The 15,463-nt window shown below is 40.8% G+C and overlaps 1 protein-coding gene and 1 pseudogene across 2 annotated transcripts in view; one reads left to right on the plus strand and one right to left on the minus strand.

The window, feature by feature from the left end:
- LOC132173596 (putative LRR receptor-like serine/threonine-protein kinase At1g56140) overlaps positions 1-15,463 on the minus strand; it is a 64,115-nt pseudogene that overhangs the window by 20,041 nt on the left and 28,611 nt on the right. Inside the window, exon 17 of the transcript XR_015911643.1 lies at positions 6,049-6,401. The product of XR_015911643.1 is annotated as a putative LRR receptor-like serine/threonine-protein kinase At1g56140 (transcript). The remainder of the gene's footprint in view (positions 1-6,048; positions 6,402-15,463) is intronic.
- LOC148587071 (uncharacterized) lies at positions 9,137-10,374 on the plus strand. Its single transcript, XM_088514086.1, has 2 exons — positions 9,137-10,100; positions 10,337-10,374. Exons 1-2 carry the CDS (start codon positions 9,161-9,163, stop codon positions 10,372-10,374), a joined length of 978 nt encoding a protein of 325 aa, XP_088370212.1. The 5' UTR covers positions 9,137-9,160.

The raw sequence follows: 15,463 nt of genomic DNA on the forward strand, positions 1-15,463 counted from the left end.
CATCTAGGTTGCCTCGTAGGTCCACTAGATCCAGATCTCAACCAAGCTACTTGCAGGAATATCATTGTTATTTGGCTGCTGCATCTTTTCCAATTCCATCATCTTCTAAGTCCATGACAGTTTCTTCCACTTCAGGTATTCCTTTTAGCTTGTCTTCTGTTCTTTCCTATGATAAGTTGTCTTCTCCTCAAAATTTTTTTAGTCTTTCAGTCTCTTCTCATTTTGAGCCTAAATTTTATCATCAAGCTGTCAAAATACCTCACTGGTGTGATGCTATGAAGGCTGAGATTGATGCTCTTGAGGCTAATGACACTTGGCAGCTCACTTCTCTACCATCTAATAAGCATGCCATTGGTTGCAAATGGGTTTATAAGGTGAAGCTTAAAGCTGGTGGTTCCATTGAGAGGTACAAGGCCCGGTTGGTTGCAAAGGGATATACACAAAGTGAGGGGCTTGAATACTATGAGACTTTCTCACATGTAGCCAAGTTAACCACTGTCAAGTGTTTGTTGGCAGTGGCTGCAGCCAAGAATTGGCATTTGCATCAGCTTGATGTTTTTTTTTTGGATAAGTAATTATGATATAAAAGAGCGCAGAGGGGTGCAACCCACATATTGGAAGTATAAAAGAGAGCGCCTAAGAGGGAGAAAAATGAAAAAGGAAATCAGAGAAGCTAATCCCTATAGGAGCTAGCCAAGCGGCCGTCCAGGAATACAAATTAAAGAAGAAACAATGAGTCAATTCTTTTATAGTCCTAGTGGAGTCCTCAAAGCATCTAGCATTCCTTTCATTCCAAATACACCACATAAGACACAGAGGGATCATCTTCCACACTACCGCGTTTCGAGAAAGGCCTCCCGACCACCAGCAATCGAACAAACCCCTCACCTTGCAAGGCATGACCCAATGCAACCCAAACCGATCAAAAATAGTATGCCAAAGAACACTTGCAATCTCGCAATGGAGAAGAAGATAATCGACTGACTCTCCATTCTTCTTGCACATACAACACCACTCCACTACCACTAGATTCCTCTTTCGCAGGGTGTCGTGAGTCAAAATTTTGCCTAAGGCCGTGGTCCACCTGAAAAAAGCCACTCGCAAAGGCACCTTAGTACGCCAAATGCTCTTCCAAGGAAACACCTCATGGTCAAATTTGAATAAGGCCTTGAAGAGAGACTTAACCTCGAACTTGCCTTTCTTAGACGATGACCATCGTATACGATCCATAGAACCTATGGATATCTTGCATGAGTACAACCGATCAAAGAAAGAAGAAATCAAATCCATCTCCCAATCTCGTACTAGCCGCACAAAATGGACATTCCACTCGACAACCCCATTCCTCCAAATAAAGTTATCCTTCACCCAAGCTTCTTTATGTCTGGCGATGCTGAACAAGGACGAGAAAGCATGCTTCAAAGAGGAGTCCCCACACCAAATATCATGCCAAAAACGAACTTTCGAACCCACCCCCACCTCATAACGAATACCTTTGGCAAAAAAATTCCAACCTTGACGAATGTGCTTCCATAAGCCCACACCATGGAAACCCGAAACCTCCTTTGTGCACCACCCACCTGCTGATCTTCATATTTAGCTTTGATAACCTCATACCACTGAGCCTCACTCTCATTCGCATATCTCCAAAGCCATTTACCTAGGAGAGCTTGATTATACTGATGCAACTTATGAATGCCAAGCCCACCGTACCGAAGGGGACGACAAACTTGATTCCAATTTACAAGATGCAGCTTAGGCTCGTTTCCCATCCCTCCCCATAAGAAATCTCTTTGAACTTTCTCAAGTCTTTTGGCTACACTCATAGGAATCAGAAACAGAGATAAAAAGTAAGTCGGAAGATTAGAGAGCGTACTCTTAATGAGAGTTAAACGACCTCCTTTGGAGAGATGCATTCTCTTCCAACCTGCCATCTGACGCTCCATTTTTTCGATCACCTCATTCCACATAACCTTATCCTTATGCGCCGCCCCAAGAGGGAGACCCAAATACTTCATCGGCAAATCGGCAACACTACACCCAAGGATATTAGCTAAAACTTCTATGTTCTCCACCTCACCAATAGCCACAATTTTAGACTTTCCAAGATTCACTCTCAAACCCGAAACAGCTTCAAAACATAAGAGAATGAGACGCACATACCGGATTTGCTCGATAGAAGCTTCACAAAAAATCAAAGTGTCATCAGCAAATAAAGAGTGAGAGACCACTAACTCCGATAATACCCTATTTCCCACCGAGAAACCAGTCAAAAAGCCTTGGTCAACCGTCGCATTCACCATCTTACTCAAAGCCTCCATAACAAGCACAAAAAGAAACGGAGAAAGAGGGTCCCCTTGCCGAATTCCCCTTGAGCTGTTGAAGAAGCCTTCCGGAGAACCATTCACAAGAATGGAAAATCTTACCGACGTAATACACCACTCTATCCACGCCCTCCACCTCTCGCCAAAACCACACCTATGCAGCAAATACAACACAAAGTCCCAATTCACGTGGTTGTAGGCCTTCTCCAAGTCTAATTTGCAAAGAACACCTGGCACCCCTGACTTCATGCGACTATCCACACTTTCATTTGCAATAAGAACAGAATCTAGGATTTGGTGACCCCCAATAAAAGCATTTTGAGAGTATGGTATGATCTTACCCAACACAGTTCTCATCCTGTTTGCAACAACCTTAGAAACAATTTTGTACACCCCTCCCACCAAGCTAATGGGCCGAAAGTCCTTCATCTCCACCGCATCCGCCTTTTTTGGGATCAAGGAAATAAAAGTTGCATTCAAGCTCTTCACCAACTGTCATCTACGATGGAACTTGGCAAAAACCGCCATAACATCATGTTTGACAACACCCCAACAGGCTTGAAAAAAAGCCATGGAGAAGCCATCCGGACCCGGAGCCTTATCACCATCCATGCCTTTAACCACCTCCCAAACTTCCTTTTCCTCAAAATCTCTTTCTAACCACCTATTATCCTCCTCATCTATGGACAAAAAAGGCTGGTTGTCCATTCTAGGCTGCCACGTGCTTTGTTCCGAGTATAAGCTTTAATAATACCTCACAATGTGATCTTTTACCTCAGCTGGATCATCGGATAGTACGCCATTAATACGAAGCACTTCCACACGATTGAACCTGTGATGAGAGTTAGCCATCTTGTGAAAGAAACGAGTATTACGGTCCCCCTCCTTGAGCCACAAAGCTCTTGATTTTTGGCGCCAATGAATTTCTTCATACAGCAAGGTGTTCTCCAAATCTTTCACCATATCCGCCTTTCGAACCTTCTCCTCCTGGGCTAATCCTCTTACCTCTGCCAACTCATCCATCTCCTGAATACCTCCCAACAACTCCTTTTTCTTCCTCCCAATGTCCCCAAACACCTCCTCATTCCACTTTTTCAAATCCAATTTGAGAGATTTCAATTTCTTAGCTAGCACAAAACTAGGTAAACCCTCCAACGAATAAGACCCCCACTAAGAACTAACCTTGTCAACAAAACTTTCAGCTTTAAGCCACATATTTTCAAATTTAAAGCACTTATTACCTCCACAAGGGGCCCCATAGTCCAATAATAAAGGGAAGTGATCGGAGATCAAGCGCTGAAGTCTTCTTTGTGACACTGCAGGGTAGTGATCTTCCCAATCCGAAGAAATCAAGAATCGGTCAATTCTAGACCAGCTCTCATTTTCTTGATTATTAGACCACGTAAATTGACCCCCCATCATGGGCATGTCCACCAAGTTGTTCTCTGAGATGAAATCCGATAAATCCATCATGCTAGTGGAATAGTAAGAAACACTGGAACGCTCACTGCTAGGAAACCGAACGATATTAAAATCCCCTCCAAGGCACCAAGGAACCTCCCACACATTCATCAAACCAGCCAACTCTTCCCAAATGGCCCTTCTCTCTCCATCCTCATTCGGACCATACACCCCCCCAAAAGCCCACTCCCAGTTGCCCTCCACATTTTGAAAGAGCATGCCAAGGAGAAGTGCCCCACACACTCCTCCTTACACTCCACCACCCTCCTATCTCACATCAATAGCATCAACTTGATGTTAACAATGCTTTTCTCCATGGGGAGCTGGATGAAGAGGTATATATGGATTTACCTCTTGGTTTTGGTGCTAAAGGGGAGCCTCAATTTTGCAGATTAAAGAAATCCCTTTATGGATTGAAGCCTGCCTCACAACAGTGGTTTTCTAAGTTTTCTAAGTTTTCTAATACCTTACTAAAACTTGGTTTCATTCAATCCATGAGTGACTATAGTCTGTTTAGGTTGGATGGATCTTCCTTCATTGCCTTGTTAGTTTATGTCGATGACATTATTCTAGCTGGGAATGATTCTAAGGCTCTTTCAACTTTTACAAAGCTTCTCAATGAGAAGTTTAAGCTCAAGGACTTAGGTGATTTGAAGTTCTTCTTGGGTTTAGAAATTGCTAGAAAGTCTACTGGCCTTTGTCAACGCAAATATGCTCTTGAGATCCTAGAAGATTCTGGTTTACTTACTTGCAAACCATTGAAGTTCCCTATGAATTCTAATCTTAGACTTTCTCAACGTGAGGGTTTGTTATTGGATGATCCCACTCCTTAAAGAAGATTGGTTGGCAGGTTATTATACCTTACTATTACTCGCCCAGACTTGGTTTATTCCTTTCAGGTTTTGAGTTAGTTTATGTCTCAGCCTCGACAACCTCATTTAGATGCTGCTAATAAGGTTCTTCATTATATCAAGTCTGCTCCAAGCCAAGGGTTGTTCTTTCCAGCTTCCTCTGATTTTAAGCTCAAGAATTTCTGTGATGCAGATTGGGTTGCTTGTCCTGACACCAGAAAATCAGTTACTGTTTTTTGTTTGTTTCTTGGTGATTCTTTGATTTCTTGGAAATCCAAGAAACAACAAACCATCTCTCGATCTTCAGCTGAAGCAGAGTATCGGGCCATGGCTGTTGCTTGTTGTGAGATCATGTGGATTAAGTCTCTGCTTTGTGATTTACAAGTTTCTTTTCCACAGTCAGCCTTGTTGTTTTATGATTCCAAAGCTGCTCTACATATTGCTGCAAACCCTGTGTTCCATGAGCGTACTAAGCGCATAGACATTGACTGTCATTTGGTTTGTGATCAAATTCAGAAAGGGGCTGTTCGAACTTTCCATGTCAAAACAGAACACCAATTAGCTGATATTTTCACTAAGCCTCTGGGCTTTGCTCCATTTTCTGCTATCACTTCTAACATGAACCTCTTGAACATCTATGCTTCATCTTGAAGGGGGGCATTACAAGTTAGCAGATTATTAAACAAACGTTGAGCTGGATTAGTTGAGCTAAATTAGGAGAATGTGGAGAATGTTTAACACGTGTATGAATGAGCTGGAGCACTTCTGTTAAGATAGTTAAAAATGTTATTTAGTTAGATAGTTTGTTGACTAAAGTTGTTAGTTGGTTAGTCTATCTCTCTTTGTAAATGAGTAGTATAAATACTGAACTCATGTATTATTATTCATTAATGCAAATGAAGTAAAGTTTTCTGCAACTCATCTTCAGACTTCTCTCCTCATTTGCATAGCTTGTTACATTTTACTAGTAGATTTTCTTAACTATTGATGAGGATTTTGTTATATCAGTATTTATCACTTATCATTTATCATCTTATTATTTATCATAAAAAATAATAAAATAGAATCTCCAAAATTTAATTAAAAAATAATGGTTGAGATTTTGAATAAATCTACTCCATACAATATGTTAAGAATTTTAAAAAATCTTTGTCCAAGAAATATAGACTCACATGGATTGTTGCGTGTTTTCAGTCTTTTTGAGACCATAATCCCCCATCAAGGCATATGATTATTATCATTCTACACAATCTATCTTATCTGTTTTTTTTTTTTTTTTTTTTTTAAAAAAAAAAATCATGCTTATTGAAAGAAAAATAATATATATTGGGTTGAAAGAACTTAGAAGGTAATGAAAACTCATTTCCAAAGAGAACACTTTGATCTAAAACAATTCAATAATATGATCCAACCTGAATATAAATATCAAAGACACGTCTCCCAAGACTTTGCCAGGTGGAAGTATCTGGAAAATCTGTTTCTACAAACTGGAGCATTACAGTGTAGTTCCCGTTCTGAAGCCCTAAGCCATAGTACCTTAATGATGAAGCAGAGAGTCTAGATGTCTGGAAGAATTGAAGTAACGAAGTACTTCTGTACTGAGGATCATTGCTCCCACTGAAATATCCAACATTGCTAACAGCCCACCTGTTTGTGTTTGTCACATAATATGTGGCTGGACCAAGTGTCGCGTTATCCCTCTCATAGACAATACCACTAGTAGATGTGATCTGAGGACCACCACACTTAATGCTAAAGTTATAATCTGAAATCCAATACAAAAGAAGCACATAATCAATGTGTAAGCTCAGAACAGGTGATTAAATTGTACAATGTTGGATCATGTATATATATATCCTGATGTGTTCATAAGCATGTTATGCAATTCAACACTGGATATGGTTCAAGTTAAAGCCTAATTCAAGTCTACTGGTCCTTTACTATGAAACTAAAATAGTTCAGTTCATCTTTAAAAAGTTCAATATTTGACTTAGAAGAAAGATTAATATATTCAAATCCAAGCTCTCACAATATTTGCCTTAGTACCGACTTTACTTAATGAAAGGCGAAAATAGAAATCTCCAATTCCCACTAAGCACTACTATCTCTTTCTCAATATCATCAGAGATTATAAATCTTGCAGTGGAATAAATTATTTTTTTCTTATATAACCCTTACAGAACACATCAGAGCTGATAACAAGACTTCTATATTAAACAGATTTTTACATTGTACTTTACATGATAAGAAACACACTAGTCAAAAGTGCCACAGACAGCACATAAGTAACTGTACACCAAAAGTACCCAAAACATGTCTAACTATAGATACATTTCAAAAGATAGACATCTTCGTGATATTCTACAATAAACTTAGGCACCAGAAAACCTTATCCATAATACCCTAGGCAGGCATATGGATCATCTTCACCCTCTTCTATATCTGCATCAACATCTATGTAAATGTGGTGTAATTGTGGTGTTGCCACATTTACATAGGCGGATTAATGAGTCCACGGTCTCAATAGGTATAAGAATTACTGACATTTTCAATATAAGCCATCTTTTTCGAAAATATCTCTAACATGGTGATTAATCCTCCACCTCCCACTACGTTAGGTTTTCCAAATAGATTCATTTTGTATAATCCATAGCTGATAAGATAAGCAATATAGAGTTGTTTTGTAATAAAATCCATTTATCATCTCTAGGCATTTTCTTTACTATGTACGACTTTATATTTATACATATATGCATTTTACTTGCATCTCATAAAATGAATATGCATATGAATATAAAGAGGTTAAACAAATAAATCACAAACCATATAAATCACATTATTCAATGTATGCAATGCAATCTTTGGCCTTTCCGGCTTTCTAAAGGACTTGAACCTTTTGTTTACGGCTACAGGAGACACCTCCAGCTCCTCGGTTAGCACCTGGCTTCTTATTTTAACCTGGAAGGCTCCTTCGGCTTCCACTGTTAACATAAGAACACCTTATAATTTTACATTCAACTTTAGGAAGACAAAAGGCTTCTTATTTAACCTGAGAGGCTCCTTCGGCTCCCACCGTTAACATAGGAAAACCTTATTGCTTCATATTTAATTCATCTCTTATTCTCAATGTTCAACCGTATGCAATAACATGTCTCTTAAAATCACTGTTTTGTTCTCATAATCATATCCTTTCATTTAGCAACTTATTTCAATACATTTAAAAATAATTGAAAGCATATAATCATCTTATTCATAAAATATTCAAGCTCATGTAATAATCATACTTCAAAAGTTTTATAAAATGATTCAGTAAGTAATATACTTACTAAAACAGTATCATTCTTAGTAAGTAGTTATACTTACTTTTCACCGTAGACCGTTAAGTTGGATTCCCGTTCTAACCCTTGATTCTAATATTCACTGCATTTAGTGTGCCTGCGCGCGACCATATATTAGTTTAAAATTATATTTAAAAGGCTAAAATAACGACCTCTTAATTTCTTCCTATGCTCTATCGAAAATTGGACAACATAACGATATATATCTAAAATATTATAATGTCACTCGGGCATCATAACGACTGTTAGATGAGCATATTAGGGTTAATATATTATATGGGGTATTTTGGTCTTTGTACTCAATGTTACCTTAGTTATATATATGAAGTATGAGAGGAGAAGGCTACGTGAAAAAAACATACAGCCTCTTCTTTCTTCTCTTTCCATGCAAACCCTAAATCCCTCTAACATGGTATCAGAGCCATAACTTTCCCACCCCGCTTCTTTATTAATATTTTTTTTTTTACCCAAATTCTAGTTTTATTCTACTGAGCGTGGAACTGTGAGACGTGGGCTTCATGCCCACAAATAGTAATTGGGGATAGATGGTTGCCGACGTGGTTTGTGGTGTATTTCCGGTCTAGTCTATGGTTGTTGGTGACGTATATGGCTACCGGCAGGTTACAGTGATGATTGGCAGAAACTGGGTCGTCGTTGCCGTGTGGTCGTCGATTGGGTCTGTGGTGGTTTGCCGGCGTATTCTGTGGTAGTCGATTGGGTCTGTCGCCATGTTTTTTGGTATCACCGGTGAGGTCTGTCAGACGCCGGTGTGTTTCCGTGTATTTCCAGCGAGTTTCCGGCGAGTTTCCGGCGAGCCTCCGGTAAGTCTCCAGCGCAGGTCCCTGTTTGGTTTAGCTTCTGGTTTTGGTCTTTCCAGTGGGATTTCCGGCGTGGTCTGCCTGTCCCCGACGAGTTTTGACGGTCTCCGGCGAGTCTCCGGCGAGTTTCTGGTTTTGTTTTTTCTTTTCATTCCCTTTAAGTGGTTGTTCCAGTTGCTCCTTTTGTTTGTATTTCTGTGGAGTCTGGCTTCTTTGTTGTTGAGATTATGGCCTCTAAACTTGAAACTTCCTTTGTTAATGCCCCTATGACTCTTGTGAAGCTCAATGGAAAGAATTATATTTATTGGGCAAGGTCTGTTGAAGTTTTTCTCAAAGGCAAGGGTTTGTTTCTTCACTTAACCTCGGGTATGCCTACAGAGTATCCTCCTAGCCTTTGGGAACAAGAAGATAATCAAATTATCTCTCTTATGTTGAATAGTATTGAGTCTCACATTGGATCTTCATGCATCTACTTGCCTAGTGCCAAGGACATTTGGGATCATCTTAGTCACATGTACTCTGGAACTGGGAATATCACTCGGATTTATGAAGTGTGTAAACAATATTTTGGACTTGAACAAGGTGATCAAACTGTGGATGAGTACTACAACCAAGTTGTGGCTATTTGTAAGGAGCGAAACTTGTACCAACCGCTCTCTACGGACCTGAAGAAAATGGAACAGCAACGTCAAGATGTGGATGTGGTTCGGTTTCTTCTTGGCTTGAAACCCGAGTTTGAGTCGGTTCGTGCGCAGATTTTGGGGGGTTCTACACTTCCCTCACTTCCTGAAGTCTTTTCTCGGATTCAGCGTGCTAATCTTACTGATCATAGCTCTCAGATAAGTTCTGAGCGTGCTGGTGAGCGCGCTGCTTTTATTGCTGCCCGTGGAAGTTATGGTAGTTCTCGTGGGGGACGTGGTGGTCGTGGTTTTCGTGGTGGCCGTGATTCTCGAGGTGGAGGTCGCATTGGAGGTCGTGGGCCTCGCAAATGCACTCATTGTGGTCGTACTAACCATTCTGTGGATTTTTGTTGGGATTTACATGGCACACCCTCTGGGTTGGCCAATCAGGTTGCTTCTCACGATGATTCACCAGCTCCATCTGGACCACCTGTTAGCTCGAGCTCACACTTCGAGAATGATTTGATCTCCATTCCGAAAGATGAGTATGCTCAGTTCTTAACCCATAAGCGGGCTTCTATCTCTTCCACTGCTACTCTTGCTCAGTCAGGTACTGCATCTCACTGCCTTTTATCCTCCACTCGCGACTCTTGGATTATTGATTCTGGCGCCAATGAGCATATGACTGGTTCGTCCACTTCTCTCTCTGATTATCGTCCTGTTGATACACCCCACAGTGTCACCCTAGCTAATGGTTCCCTCTCCACCGTAGCCGGCTTTGGCCATACCCATTTGAGTCCAGATATTGAGTTGTTTTCTGTTCTACACGTTCCTGGTTTTCCTTTTAATTTGTTATCCATTAGTAAAATTACCAAAGCCCTTAATTGTTCTGTCAGTTTTTACCCTTCTTTGTGCATTTTTCAGGATCTCAAGACGAGGAAGATGATTGGTATGGGGCATGAAGTTGGTGGCTTATATTATCTGGATCTTGCACCTTCATTTTCCTCATGTGCTTTACAGTCGTCAACCTCAGCTCTTCAGTGGCATTGTCGTCTTGGTCATTCTTCCCTTCCTACGTTGAAGCATCAAGTCCCGAGTCTTCGAAATGAGTTGTCCGTGTCTTGCGAAGCTTGTCAGCTTAGTAAGCACCGTCGTGTTTCTTTTCCGTCAAGAGTTGTTAGTCGTGTTTCACATCCTTTTGAGTTAGTTCATTCTGATGTATGGGGTCCTATGAATATTGCATCCAATAAATTTCATTATTTTGTGACCTTTGTGGATGATTTTTCTCGTATGACTTGGCTATTTTTAATGAAAAATCGTTCAGAGTTATTTTCTGTTTTTCGCATTTTTCGTAATATGATTAAGACTCAATTTACTAAGAAAATTCGTATTTTGCGTTCTGATAATGCCAAAGAATACACATCTAGTTCTTTTGCCTCTTATTTGTCTGATAAAGGCATTATCCATCAAACATCATGTGCTCACACTCCACAACAAAATGGAGTGGCTGAACGCAAGAATCGTCATTTATTGGATGTTGCACGTTGTCTCTTATTTCATATGCATGTCTCCAAACATTTTTGGAGTGATGCTGTTCTTACTGCTTGTTACCTCATTAATCGAATGCCCTCCTCGGTCTTAGATGGTGCTTCTCCTCATTCTCTCTTATACTGTTCTTCACCCCCATTTGCCTTACCACTTAAGGTTTTTGGGTGTGTTTGTTATGTTCATAATTTGGGTCCTGGTTATGATAAACTTGATCCTCGTTCTACCAAATGTGTCTTTCTTGGTTATTCCACAACTCAGAAAGGATATCGTTGTTATAGTCCTGTTCTTCACCGCTACTTTACTAGTGCCGATGTCACATTTGTTGAGTCTCTTTCCTATTTTCCTGTTGATGAGTCTTTCAGAGCATCTACCCTTGAGCCTGATGTCGCGTCTGTTCCGCTGCCTGTTCCATATCTCTCTAAGCCTGTCATGTTGCCTCCACCTTCACCTGCTCCTCTCCAGGTTTATACACGTCGGCCACACCCATCAGCTCCTGCACCTCCACCATCATCCTCCCCGTCTTCGGATCCGCTGGCACCTGCATCTGATTCCTTGCCCATTGCCCTACGGAAAGGTACACGTTCTTGCACTACTAAACATCCTATCAGTCAATTTGTATCCACTAGTTCTTTATGTCCTTCCCATTCTTGCTTTATTTCCCATATTTCTACTGTTTCCACCCCAAAGACAGTGCAGGATGCCTTCTCTGACTCTGGTTGGAGGCAAGCTATGGAATTGGAAATGAAGGCCTTACATCAAAATGGTACGTGGGAACTTGTTCCATTACCCCCTGCTAAGAAAACTGTTGGTTGCAAATGGGTATACACGGTTAAGTTTAATCCTGATGGTTCTGTTGAACGGTTGAAAGCTCGTTTGGTTGCAAAGGGTTATACCCAGACATATGGTATTGATTATGATGAGACGTTTTCTCCAGTTGCCAAAATCTCTTCCGTTCGTATTCTTATTTCTTTGGCTACTAATCTTAATTGGCCCTTATTTCAGTTGGATGTCAAAAATGCATTTTTACATGGGGATTTACATGAGGAAGTCTATATGGAGCAACCACCTGGGTTTGTTGCTCAGGGGGAGTATCGGAGTTGTGTTTGTAAGTTAAAAAAGGCTTTGTATGGTCTCAAGCAATCTCCACGGGCATGGTTTGGGAAGTTCTCTGAGGCCGTTATGGAGTTTGGTCTTCAGCGTTGTCAAACAGATCATTCAGTATTTCACTTGCATACAAATGCAGGCTACATTCTTCTTGTGGTATATGTGGATGACATTGTGATTACAGGTGATGATTCCGGAGGTATTGCTCGATTGAAACTGTTTTTACAGCAGAAGTTTCATACAAAAGATTTGGGAAAACTAAGATATTTCTTGGGGATTGAAGTTGCTAGATCCCGAAAGGGTATCAATTTATCCCAAAGAAAATATGCACTTCATTTGTTAGAAGAGACAGGTCTCCTGGGTGCTCGTCCTGTTGACACTCCAATGGATCCTAATCAGAAATTAGTAAAGGATGAAGGAGAATTATTTGAAGATCCTAGTAGGTATCGTCGTTTGGTTGGAAAGTTGAATTATCTCACTATTACTAGGCCAGACATTTCATATGCAGTTGGTGTTGTTAGTCAATTCTTGGAAGCTCCTAGAGTTTTACATTGGGAAGCTGTTACTCGTATTATTCGGTATTTGAAAAGAGCTCCTGGCCTTGGGATATTGTATAGACCGAATGGGCACCTCCGGGTAGAAGGATTTACTGATGCAGATTGGGCAGGTTCCCTCCCAGATAGGCGATCTACTATAGGGTATTGCACATTCTTGGGTGGTAATCTGGTGACTTGGAAAAGTAAGAAACAGACGGTGGTGGCACGGTCGAGTGCTGAGGCAGAATACAGGGCTATGTCTAATACTGCTAGTGAATTGACGTGGTTACAACATTTCCTACAGGAGATTGGATTCACCGCTCCTACTCCTATCCCGTTATTTTGTGACAATCATGCCGCTATACATATTGCGTCTAACTCTGTTTTTCATGAAAGAACTAAGCATATTGAGGTCGATTGCCACTTTGTTCGAGATAAGATACTCAGCAGAGATATATCTACACCATTTGTGAAGTCTGGAGATCAACTAGCTGATATGTTTACAAAGTCCTTGTGTCGAAAGAAGTTAGAGTTTATTTGTTCCAAGCTGGGCTTATATGATATATATGCTCCAGATTGAGGGGGAGTGTTAGATGAGCATATTAGGGTTAATATATTATATAGGGTATTTTGGTCTTTGTACTCAATGTTACCTTAGTTATATATATGAAGTATGAGAGAAGAAGGCTACGTGAAAAAAACATACAGCCTCTTCTTTCTTCTCTTTCCATGCAAACCCTAAATCCCTCTAACACTATGTAGCGTTTACCATTGTTGGGTCATGGATCGGCCACACAGGGCCCGGCAGACCTCTAGATCTAGTCCAGGACATGAACCCATTAAGGACCAGATCCGGGCCGAGACTTAGTTGGCCCAACCGACTAAAAGATCGACCCACTGAGGAATACTCGGGAACCACCTCTTGATGAACACTTAGGAACTCAGTTCCCGAGTGATACTCGGGATGATCCATCCCGTTCATATAGCGCCAAGTGAACTCTCAGGAAATGTGGGGCCTACTATGCTAACGTGGCAGCTACTACCAAATGCCTGTAAAAGGGTAGCTCCAACTCATTTTCTGGTAATCAATTCTCTTTTGCTTGATTTCTCATTTTAAGCTCATATACTCTCAAACACAATTATTGACTTAGGTATCGAAGCTATCTCCCGCCGGCAACCACCGGCAGCTCTTATCCTATTCTTCCCTTTTTGTAGCAAAGCTAATCTCTACAATCCTCGGATAGCACAGAGATCCACAAGAGTTGTTCCACGTCATCCTCGGAAAACTGTCATTAACAATTTGGCGTCGTCTGTGGGAGACTCGATTTTATTAGTTCTTACTATCTACTAATCTAGTAGGATGACTACACCATTACATCCTGATTTGCATGCTCAAATTGGTATTCCGGAAGCCTCTTATAATCCAAATGCTCGATTCGCTTCATTAGGAGATTTCATGAAGCAAATGACCGAGTCTCTAGATGCTATGAAAAAGCAAAACGAAGATATTGTCGCTTGTCTTCCTGCTAAGGTTGATCAAGGGCAGGAAGATAAGCGCGAAGCAATACACAAAGGAAAGCAACCAGTGAATCGGTAAAATGATGAGAGTTCTGTTCATGGAAGTCATGATACAACTGTTCAACTGGGAAAGAATTCTTATCGCGGGAATTCTTGTCGTGAGAATTCTTATTGTGGGAATTCCGATCATGAGAAATCTTGTCATGAGACAGTTCGTCTTGAGCCTACTTATAGTGAGAAATCTCGCCACAGTCGATCTCATCATAGTCGGTCTCATCATGACTGATCTCAGCGTAGCAGGCTTGAAGAAACCGGCGTGGATAGAGAGGTCCAAGATTTGAAGGAGAAATATGCAGGGATAGCTCTTCAGATGAAAAATGACGAAGATCGCTCGGTAGCCGAGGAACTGATGCAAGACACCAACTTACCTTTCACTGATCGGGTAATGAGATATCCTCTTCCGGATAAGTTTAAAGTACCTCGTGTTGATAAATATGATGGGAATGGTGATCCTGCTGAACATATGGAGAGTTTTCGAGCTCATCTCATTCTACATGACACCCCTAATGAGATTGCATGCCGAGCTTTCCCTTTGACGTTGAAGGGGATTGCCAAGGAGTGGTTTGGAAGAATGCCTCTTAAATCTATTGATAGCTTTGATTCTCTTGGACGCCAATTTCTGAGTCAATTCCTTGCTATCCGTAAGACGAAGAAGAACCCTGCTTATTTGATAGCTTTAAAGGACTACATGCTAAGATTCAATCGGGAAAAAACTAACAGTAGATAACCTGAATGAAGAGACAGTACTTTTGGCTTTGATGAATGGAATCAGGAGAGAAGGACCATTGATGGCCAAGCTTGCTCGAAAGTCGACATTGGTAACTCTTCGGCAATTCATGAATAAAGCCGAGGAATTTATCAATCAAGAAGAGACTATTGGGGCTTTAATGAAGTCCAAAGTTGAAGGTGATCAAAGGATGACGAGTGGTAGCAAGGTAATACCTAAGAAATCTTCTGAAAAGAAGATGTCAGAGAGTCTTTCTAGGAGGAAGAGAAAGGGGCAAAAGGTTCCAAAGATTTCCGAGAAAAAAGTATAGCCATTCCGTGTGCAGAATCAATCAACGGATCAAAGGTGGACTCCATTAATACCACCATCTCTGAGGTGTTTATGGAGGTCCAAAGAGTTCCTAACTTCAAATGGCCATCCAGGATAAGGACCCCTCCGCAGAGACGCAGTAATCAAAAGTTCTGTGATTATTACAATAATCATGGTCATTTGACCAAAGATTGTATCTCCCTACGGATGCAAATTGAAAATTTCATCAGGAATGGGAAATTGGTGAAG

The sequence above is a fragment of the Corylus avellana genome, chromosome 3 (genome assembly GCF_965113065.1).
Source record: "Corylus avellana chromosome 3, dhCorAvel1.hap1.2, whole genome shotgun sequence".
NCBI classification, from domain to species: Eukaryota; Viridiplantae; Streptophyta; class Magnoliopsida; order Fagales; family Betulaceae; genus Corylus; species Corylus avellana.